Raw genomic sequence first — 10,416 nt, forward strand, 5'->3', positions numbered from 1 at the left:
TACACATATTTATCAAACTCATTGCAGAAATGATGAAATGCATAGATTAAAAAGACAGAAAATAAAACAAAACAAAAACGTCACTTAAATCACATTTGCTTAGTTAAATATACTGATCATTAACTAAAGTATAAGTAAAGCTTGATTTATTGCTTGAAAAGGAGTGGGAAGAAGCAAGTTTATATAATCCCACCCCTACTTATCTCATCACTTTATGATCTCATAAAGTGCAGCTGTTTGCAGCATTACCTGCTGTCTTTATGTCAAAAACTGACACCAACTAAATGACAGGCAGACAAAGAATACATTTAGGGAAAATAAAGACACGTCATCAAAATGTCTACAATAGTTAATAAAGAATGACATTATTAGCATGAGCTGAATAATCTAAAGGCAGGTGATGATCCTGGTGTTGTGAAACAGAGGCAGAGGCAGCGCTCCGCATGCGCCGTTCAACCTGGCAGCCTGAGCCCACTATCCCTCCCCTCTCCTTCTCACACATGCGAGCCGCGTGTGACAGGAGCAGCTGCAGGGACGGCAGTTCACAGTTTCAAGCTGTTACAAACTCTGTGATATAACAGATAATAGCAGTGGCGCAGATTCTTTTTCCAAGCACTGAGCCCCACAGGCTCCCTTTTGCGCCCAGAGCAATTGCCCGTATTACCTGTGCCTAAAACCGCTACTACTGCGTGCCCCCCCTGGCATCGCATCACCCCACTAATTGAGAAGCACTGGTCTAAGGGCAGGGATGCCCAGTTTAGCTTAGTCTGTTCAGCTGAGTTTAGCCATTAGCTACTGAAATCTATGACTTCATGTTCTTTATGATTACATGTTTCTTATATAATTACCAGTGTGAAGCCCATTGAGATGACTATTGTTGTAATATTGTGCTATATAAATAAAATTGAGTTGAATTTAATTGAATATATATATGAATTGACCTATGTTTCATAGGTCAATTGGCAACTTTAAATTGTCCCTAGGTGTGAGTGTGAGAGTGAATGGGTGTGTGATTGAGGTCCTGCGACAGACTGGCGAACAGTCCAGGGTACAACCTGGACTGTTCGCCCACAAGTGGCCAGGATAGGCTCTGGCAGACCCGTGACCCCAAAAGGGATAAAACGGTAGAAAATGAATGAATGAATGAATGAATGAATGCATGCATGAATGAATGAATGAATGAATGAATGAATGAATGAATGAATGAATATATATGAACATAGTTTACTCTGAAAGTGTTAACCCTTGTGCTATCCTATGACCCCACCCTTACATTGACGTGTTCTCCCTACCATGACAAAGGTGGATAAAGATGGAGAGAATTTCATGTAATCCATGGACACCAGTGAAGATCACAAATCATTGAAGAAAAAAGGTTCAGTGCACTGTCTTGTGGGGTCTAGATGACCCAACTCCCAATGTCAAAGTGCCTAGGATAGCACAAGGGTTAAATAAAGAAGGCACTACATTCCTCAGACTGGGACCACTACATCTGCGTCAGGACTCCGACCAGAGAGCACAGGACAAGAGAAATGGTTTGAGCTTTTTATCTGGTGTTTTCTTCGGTTTTACAGAGCTCACAGCTTTGCGACATGTAGCATGTCTCACCCTCCCTCCCTCTGTTTCCGTAAGACCCCGCTTGTCCACAGACATGCCTGTACAGAATACACTAAACAGTGCGGAATTTATAAACGAAAGGCTTAAGAGAAGCATAATATATGACCTCTAAAATGTGCGTACTGACCTCAAATTGATTTTTTGTGGTACATTGGCAGTGTTTAATAATTTGTCCAAAATGCTGAAATTTGGTAAAATACCAAGCTACACCGCTTGATGGATTATTGAAGCATTACAGGTACTGTAGTCAGGTGCCTGGCATAGCAAGATGGACTTTGATTCAACTGTTTGTGGTTAAGATGAACAAAGTTTGACTTGTCTGTTTTGTTTTGTTGCTGCACAGTCTAAAAATGGGTAAATTCTCAGAATTAAATACTTTTTTTATCTTTTATCAGTTAGAGAACCACAAAGGATTCAAGGAGTCTCAGGTTGCAGACCCCTAGTCTAAACAATTATGGGTGATTTGACTGACCACATTTATTCATCATGGTTTTATCAACAAAGTTAAAGACCCGCTCCAAAGGAAATCACGTTTTTGGTGTTTTTACCAACAAACATTTTACTCATAATTAAAGACATGTACAAAATATATACATAAGCAAAATAATGTAAGACTAAAACTGTTTTTTGAGTATGTCTTTATGATTGATTGATCAGGAGCAGAAGAAACTCGCCGTTTAAAAAAGCGTACAGTTGTAACGCTGGAGCTGCCATGGACGGGCCAAAGTTTTTCTGCTCTGCTCCAATTCTGATGCATGCACTTGCAGACAAAAAGATCCCTTAATGTCTTGAATTTCTTTCTCTGAGCTGGTATCTGCCTCAAAACTGCGTGGCTGGATAGCTCCAATATTGCTCGCCGTTTTTGTTGCACCGTTAATGTTAGCTTGGAGCTGTGAGGAGCTGTAAACTAGTAGGAGATTGTAAACAAATGGATGACAGGAGGGGTGGCGGGCGTACTTCCACACCGACTTCCACAACTGAATTTCTATTGAACTCCTGCCGCTCTGCAGAAACTCTGAAAACAGCACAGGTTTTTTGATTTTGGTAAAAGTCAACATAATCATAATTAAAGATGACTGGAAACGCTTTTGCAATTGAAAAGATAATCGAAACAGGACTTTAAGTCATTCTATAAGTCCAAGTAAAAAGTCAGTCCACAGTTGTAGACTTGAGTATGTCGACTAAAAAATGGAATCACTCAGGACCTTTCTGAACAGAGCAGGAGATCTAGAAAAATGAGATCAATCTTGACGTAGCAGCTGTTTGAAGAGGGTTCTTCAGATTCAGTCTCTAAGCTCCTGTACTATAGCAGGCTGTCTAAATAGTGTGCAGCTACGGGGCTTGACGTGTTGTTGAAGCTTCCTTGTTGCATCACTAGACATCTCCCACTGCACTGTATCCATTGATTAAAGTCCCACTCTGATCATCTTTTAATCTAATTTAAAAGTGTTCCTACAGTGGTCTTTTACTTATAATTATGCAGTTTTAGCCGTTTTTATTTCTGTGTAGGGGTTATTTATTTTTAATCAATGAACGAATCAATCAACGTTTAATCAATGAATCAATATCTATTCCTACTATCCAACCAGATCGATCTGAGTAAGACAAGTTTTAGTCAGATTAACCTATACCATAAAAAAAATTATTTGAAAGTGAGATAAATTGCTTATTGATCTTGCAAAATACAATTTGGATCCAGGTACAGTATGTTTATTTTACTAAAACATAAAAATGACTATCACAGCAGACAACACGTGATGGCAACATAAAATGATCCAACCATCCTTACAGTCCAATATGTGTAAACACTTAGAATTTTGCTAAGACATGTGACCATGCAGCAAATGTGTCAAACTCAAGGAGCCACATCCAGCCTAACGAGTAATTATTTCCAGTCGGCGAGATTATTTTTTGTCAATGTCGCGGTAATATGTAGTGGTCTGTACTGGTAACATTAACTACAGATCCCAAAATGCATGTCAGCTGCCTTGCCAAACACTTGTTAGGCAGTGTCTCCATCTGAATAGTTTTGTCAACTATTGGGCAAAAATTGCTTTGGGTGAGTGGACAATTTGGGCAGCTTTGTGGTTAGTGTATGGTTACTTATTGAAGTAAGTCTCAGCAGGGAAGAGCGATCAGACAAGGTGAGCCTTTCCCTCAACCTAGCAGCCTCACCTTTGTCAGCAACTAAGTTAGGGATCTACGTTATTGTTCTATATTTGCAGATATTAATCCATTTTACATCAGTTTTTCCCCCTCAACTGCAAAATATCCACTTCCAACATCTAGCTTCCACATTAGAGTCAAACTAGTTCACATTAAGTTGCAAGTTGTTATATTTAGAATCTTCCGTTTCAGCCTCAAATACTGGTTCCTCCTTTTGTTCCAAAGTAATCAGCTCTACCGTTAATTTTGAGCAGTAGCCTTTTGTTTGCGCAAGTTTTGAGTACATTTGGGGATGGTCTTCCCCAGCAATTGCAGGAAAAGAAAAAATTCTAAAGCTATAAGAATCAGATTTATTGAAGAAGGCTGAAGGACACAGTCTGGTTGCTGCTGGCGGCGTCGGACACAGTCTGGTTGCTGCTGGCGGCGTCGGACACAGTCTGGTTGCTGCTGGCGGCGTCGGACACAGTCTGGTTGCTGCTGGCGGCGTCGGACACAGTCTGGTTGCTGCTGGCGGCGTCGGACACAGTCTGGTTGCTGCTGGCGGCGTCGGACACAGTCTGGTTGCTGCTGGCGGCGTCGGACACAGTCTGGTTGCTGCTGGCGGCGTCGGACACAGTCTGGTTGCTGCTGGCGGCGTCGGACACAGTCTGGTTGCTGCTGGCGGCGTCGGACACAGTCTGGTTGCTGCTGGCGGCGTCGGACACAGTCTGGTTGCTGCTGGCGGCGTCGGACACAGTCTGGTTGCTGCTGGCGGCGTCGGACACAGTCTGGTTGCTGCTGGCGGCGTCGGACACAGTCTGGTTGCTGCTGGCGGCGTCGGACACAGTCTGGTTGCTGCTGGCGGCGTCGGACACAGTCTGGTTGCTGCTGGCGGCGTCGGACACAGTCTGGTTGCTGCTGGCGGCGTCGGACACAGTCTGGTTGCTGCTGGCGGCGTCGGACACAGTCTGGTTGCTGCTGGCGGCGTCGGACACAGTCTGGTTGCTGCTGGCGGCGTCGGACACAGTCTGGTTGCTGCTGGCGGCGTCGGACACAGTCTGGTTGCTGCTGGCGGCGTCGGACACAGTCTGGTTGCTGCTGGCGGCGTCGGACACAGTCTGGTTGCTGCTGGCGGCGTCGGACACAGTCTGGTTGCTGCTGGCGGCGTCGGACACAGTCTGGTTGCTGCTGGCGGCGTCGGACACAGTCTGGTTGCTGCTGGCGGCGTCGGACACAGTCTGGTTGCTGCTGGCGGCGTCGGACACAGTCTGGTTGCTGCTGGCGGCGTCGGACACAGTCTGGTTGCTGCTGGCGGCGTCGGACACAGTCTGGTTGCTGCTGGCGGCGTCGGACACAGTCTGGTTGCTGCTGGCGGCGTCGGACACAGTCTGGTTGCTGCTGGCGGCGTCGGACACAGTCTGGTTGCTGCTGGCGGCGTCGGACACAGTCTGGTTGCTGCTGGCGGCGTCGGACACAGTCTGGTTGCTGCTGGCGGCGTCGGACACAGTCTGGTTGCTGCTGGCGGCGTCGGACACAGTCTGGTTGCTGCTGGCGGCGTCGGACACAGTCTGGTTGCTGCTGGCGGCGTCGGACACAGTCTGGTTGCTGCTGGCGGCGTCGGACACAGTCTGGTTGCTGCTGGCGGCGTCGGACACAGTCTGGTTGCTGCTGGCGGCGTCGGACACAGTCTGGTTGCTGCTGGCGGCGTCGGACACAGTCTGGTTGCTGCTGGCGGCGTCGGACACAGTCTGGTTGCTGCTGGCGGCGTCGGACACAGTCTGGTTGCTGCTGGCGGCGTCGGACACAGTCTGGTTGCTGCTGGCGGCGTCGGACACAGTCTGGTTGCTGCTGGCGGCGTCGGACACAGTCTGGTTGCTGCTGGCGGCGTCGGACACAGTCTGGTTGCTGCTGGCGGCGTCGGACACAGTCTGGTTGCTGCTGGCGGCGTCGGACACAGTCTGGTTGCTGCTGGCGGCGTCGGACACAGTCTGGTTGCTGCTGGCGGCGTCGGACACAGTCTGGTTGCTGCTGGCGGCGTCGGACACAGTCTGGTTGCTGCTGGCGGCGTCGGACACAGTCTGGTTGCTGCTGGCGGCGTCGGACACAGTCTGGTTGCTGCTGGCGGCGTCGGACACAGTCTGGTTGCTGCTGGCGGCGTCGGACACAGTCTGGTTGCTGCTGGCGGCGTCGGACACAGTCTGGTTGCTGCTGGCGGCGTCGGACACAGTCTGGTTGCTGCTGGCGGCGTCGGACACAGTCTGGTTGCTGCTGGCGGCGTCGGACACAGTCTGGTTGCTGCTGGCGGCGTCGGACACAGTCTGGTTGCTGCTGGCGGCGTCGGACACAGTCTGGTTGCTGCTGGCGGCGTCGGACACAGTCTGGTTGCTGCTGGCGGCGTCGGACACAGTCTGGTTGCTGCTGGCGGCGTCGGACACAGTCTGGTTGCTGCTGGCGGCGTCGGACACAGTCTGGTTGCTGCTGGCGGCGTCGGACACAGTCTGGTTGCTGCTGGCGGCGTCGGACACAGTCTGGTTGCTGCTGGCGGCGTCGGACACAGTCTGGTTGCTGCTGGCGGCGTCGGACACAGTCTGGTTGCTGCTGGCGGCGTCGGACACAGTCTGGTTGCTGCTGGCGGCGTCGGACACAGTCTGGTTGCTGCTGGCGGCGTCGGACACAGTCTGGTTGCTGCTGGCGGCGTCGGACACAGTCTGGTTGCTGCTGGCGGCGTCGGACACAGTCTGGTTGCTGCTGGCGGCGTCGGACACAGTCTGGTTGCTGCTGGCGGCGTCGGACACAGTCTGGTTGCTGCTGGCGGCGTCGGACACAGTCTGGTTGCTGCTGGCGGCGTCGGACACAGTCTGGTTGCTGCTGGCGGCGTCGGACACAGTCTGGTTGCTGCTGGCGGCGTCGGACACAGTCTGGTTGCTGCTGGCGGCGTCGGACACAGTCTGGTTGCTGCTGGCGGCGTCGGACACAGTCTGGTTGCTGCTGGCGGCGTCGGACACAGTCTGGTTGCTGCTGGCGGCGTCGGACACAGTCTGGTTGCTGCTGGCGGCGTCGGACACAGTCTGGTTGCTGCTGGCGGCGTCGGACACAGTCTGGTTGCTGCTGGCGGCGTCGGACACAGTCTGGTTGCTGCTGGCGGCGTCGGACACAGTCTGGTTGCTGCTGGCGGCGTCGGACACAGTCTGGTTGCTGCTGGCGGCGTCGGACACAGTCTGGTTGCTGCTGGCGGCGTCGGACACAGTCTGGTTGCTGCTGGCGGCGTCGGACACAGTCTGGTTGCTGCTGGCGGCGTCGGACACAGTCTGGTTGCTGCTGGCGGCGTCGGACACAGTCTGGTTGCTGCTGGCGGCGTCGGACACAGTCTGGTTGCTGCTGGCGGCGTCGGACACAGTCTGGTTGCTGCTGGCGGCGTCGGACACAGTCTGGTTGCTGCTGGCGGCGTCGGACACAGTCTGGTTGCTGCTGGCGGCGTCGGACACAGTCTGGTTGCTGCTGGCGGCGTCGGACACAGTCTGGTTGCTGCTGGCGGCGTCGGACACAGTCTGGTTGCTGCTGGCGGCGTCGGACACAGTCTGGTTGCTGCTGGCGGCGTCGGACACAGTCTGGTTGCTGCTGGCGGCGTCGGACACAGTCTGGTTGCTGCTGGCGGCGTCGGACACAGTCTGGTTGCTGGCGGACAGTACTATACACGTTGCTCTGGCAACGAGAGCCACAGCTTCCACTTCATTGGTTTCCAGTTGTACTAACAAAATGAAATTGGACTTTAGAATTTTTTACAGTTTTTTTTATTATAGTATTAATATTTGTTTGCTCTGGTATATTTAATAGAGAAACCAAACCACATGTTTATTCTCCAACTCACCTTCTTTAACCAGATTTTCCAACCTGGAATCCAATGACTGTTGAAGATCAAGGCCACGCTCTAAAGCCAAATCTTTTGGGGGAGGAAACAGAGAGGACGTAGTAAACATCCACTAATAATTTTCAGTACATATTTCTTAGCATTAATTCTCACCAGCTTTTCTTCCCATCTTTTTATGGTCTGCATCCTGGGTTTCTCTAGCAAAAGGTAAACTTAAACCTACAGAGAATGACAGTTTAAAGAAGGTTAAATGTTTGTTCTGATGATTTTTGAAAGACAAATTTCAATCTGCAGTATAACAAATCCTTCAAATAAAGCTACAAACCTTTGCTAAAGAAAACAGCCAAAACACAAAGGGCCACAAACGACTCAGCTCCCATCTTTCCAGACTCTGAATGAGAAGCCAACAAACAAGAGGAGCTTAAAAAAGTTCCTCCTGCAGGAAACACAGCTGCTGTTCATTACAGCTGATTGTCTTTCTCCTCAGATCAGCTGGACTCACATTTTGATTGACACACCTGAGATGAAACCTCAGAATTTAGGGATTACCTTGTTAGTTCATAATTTTATTAGGTTAAGATAAAAGCTTGGTAATGTCGCATCAAGTCAACAAAAATAAAAAAGATGTTCCCCAAATCTTTGTTTAAAAAGTTCACTTTGTTAAGGAATCAAACTGTTTACTCGGAAGAAAATGATGTCATTTGACACTAATATGAAAACTCCTGTGAAATAAGGACATTGAAGCTCCTCAGAATTTGTTTGTAGAACATTTGGTCTTCATTTTTATATAAATCTCAGAATTCTAACAGCCTCTGTTCCAGAACCTTTGTGTTACAGTGATGCATGTTCAGCAAAGATCATAAAAAGAGCCGAACTGTTGTGATCCGTGAGCAGACAGTCAAAGACAAACCTTCCTGTCATTCCAAACTCCTTTGTCCTCAAAGACTAAAGATCAAACTTTTATTCACCTAAAACCATCACATCTTTGTTGAATGTTAGAAAAGTTCCTGTCAGTATGAAGTTTACAATGAAGATTACAATTTACATGTGAGCGCCCTCTAGTGGAGATTAAAACCAATTATATGAGGCAGATTTTTCACATTTTAGGACATTAAGTCACATTATAACAGATCTGTACAACTTTGTAAAATCTATTCACATATGATTGATTGTAAATTTGAAAATGTGGGTAAAATATCAAGAAAATGCAAACAATTTGAAAAGAATAGTTTAGATTAAATCCCCTAAAGACTAAAGGCATTTTACCATGCAGTATATAGTCAAATCACCATGATGGATTTCATAGTTCTATGCCCAATGTAATTATAAAATATTATTTGACCTTGATCTCTAAGTCCTTTAGGTTGCTGCCAGCAACCAGTCCTTTAGAAAAAAAGTATTTTTTCTGGACCTGCTGCTGAAGCTGGATTGGTTGTAAAGGATGTCTTGGGGAGTGAAAGAGTAGCCATGATTCCTGCCTCAAGTCAGGCTTATGATCTGGAAAACCACATCTATAAGGAATTGCATCAAACACTTGTACAACTCCAAACATGAATGTTCATTTAATCCAAACTGCAGTTTAAAATGTTCATATTAGATTTGCTTTATTTAAGGGTTGGTCTTTAGTGGTTCCATGTTTCCCATTTTAAGCTTTAAAGAGTTCTTAACAAAGTTTGATGCTGACATTTTCAAAGCTTTTTTTGTGAAAATAAGCAAAATAGTTTCATGGCAATGCGGTATATTTATTATAAACTTAACATGAATACCGTTTTCAACAACAGAAACAAAGAAACAGTTGTGGATTTTACTTTATGGGCTTCTTCATGCAATCAATCAAATGTAACATTCAATTCAGCATTTAGCCAGCATACCTGTCAGTCACATTTATTAGATGAATCAAAGCATTTTGGAAAAGTCTGTTTATGGTTAACAACTGTATCAAAAAGGGTAATGTCAGAGAAAGTCTGTCCACATCACTGCTCAGCATCACGTCTGTCGTGATCTGTTGAGAACAGATCCACTTCAGAGGAAGATTCCCGGGTAAGGGACCCCAGTTTCTGCTCATACATGCTTGCAGCTTTCTCAGCACTGGACTCCAGCTCCACTGAAATCCCTGAAAGAAAGAAAAAATCCCCGACAGAAAACCATCAGCTTCTGCTGGTCTGTCATTCAGGAAAAAGTTCATCAAAATGAGCAGAAAACAGGTTCTACCAGAAATTCATTAGGGAGGGGTCAAAACACCAAACTGAGATTAAAATACATTCTTTCAGTCTTGTAAAAATACATTGTATAACACATTGATATTCCTCCTCTGCCTGAAAATCTAAAATGATTTTTTTAGTGCTATGTGACTCTTTGACATGCTGCAGATATAACAGAAGGCTGAGGTGAGAGGCTACCATGCAGGAATCCAGGGTTCGATTCCCTGGAGGGGAAGAAACAATGGTACTGGGGGCAATTACCATGTCAATGGCGAGCAGTTAACATCACTCAGTGAGGGTCCTTATGCAAGACCCCTTTAACGCTACCGTCTCCCCAGCGCAGTTCAGCTGCACGTCACCGCTCCCCCAGGGGATGGGTCAAATGCGGAGAAGAATTTCCCCATTGAGGGATAAATAAAATATCAGAAAAAAAAAAGAACCTACAGACTTTCCTACCATTAGTGACACGTCTGATGATGTTCACATCCATTTACTGTCTCATGTTTCTGTGCAAAGACACACTCTAAAGTCACAGATCTTAATAAGTGTGATTATTAGCATTAATAATTGTGGTTAGTTTTTCTG

At 47.3% G+C, this 10,416-nt stretch overlaps 1 protein-coding gene across 2 annotated transcripts; it reads right to left on the bottom strand.

Annotated features, from left to right (window-relative positions):
- Positions 1–4,119: 4,119 nt before the first annotated feature.
- On the bottom strand, positions 4,120–8,116 carry LOC144996578 (uncharacterized). Of its 2 annotated transcripts, none has more exons than XM_078956181.1 (4): positions 7,956–8,116; positions 7,784–7,849; positions 7,631–7,690; positions 4,120–7,510 (listed from the first exon to the last, which is right to left on the bottom strand). In XM_078956181.1, exons 1-4 carry the CDS (start codon positions 8,008–8,010, stop codon positions 4,134–4,136), a joined length of 3,558 nt encoding a protein of 1,185 aa, XP_078812307.1. In that variant the 5' UTR covers positions 8,011–8,116; the 3' UTR covers positions 4,120–4,133. The 2 variants fall into 2 exon arrangements, with proteins under 2 accessions (XP_078812307.1, XP_078812306.1); XM_078956180.1 differs by having other exon boundaries at positions 7,631–7,702; positions 7,956–8,100.
- Between the last annotated feature and the right edge of the window lie 2,300 nt (positions 8,117–10,416).

Source organism: Oryzias latipes, chromosome 12 (genome assembly GCF_053564925.1).
Source record: "Oryzias latipes strain Hd-rR chromosome 12, Olatipes_Hd-rR_3.1".
NCBI lineage: Eukaryota > Metazoa > Chordata > Actinopteri > Beloniformes > Adrianichthyidae > Oryzias > Oryzias latipes.

Coding starts and splice junctions, on each gene's coding strand:
- LOC144996578 (XM_078956180.1), bottom strand. CDS start 8,010: ATGGGAGCTGAGTCGTTTGTGGCCCTTTGTGTTTTGGCTGTTTTCTTT. Junction 7,850..7,955: donor GGCTGTTTTCTTTAGCAAAG/GTTTGTAGCTTT, acceptor CATTCTCTGTAG/GTTTAAGTTTACCTTTTGCT. Junction 7,511..7,630: donor GGAAAATCTGGTTAAAGAAG/GTGAGTTGGAGA, acceptor TCATTTTGTTAG/TACAACTGGAAACCAATGAA.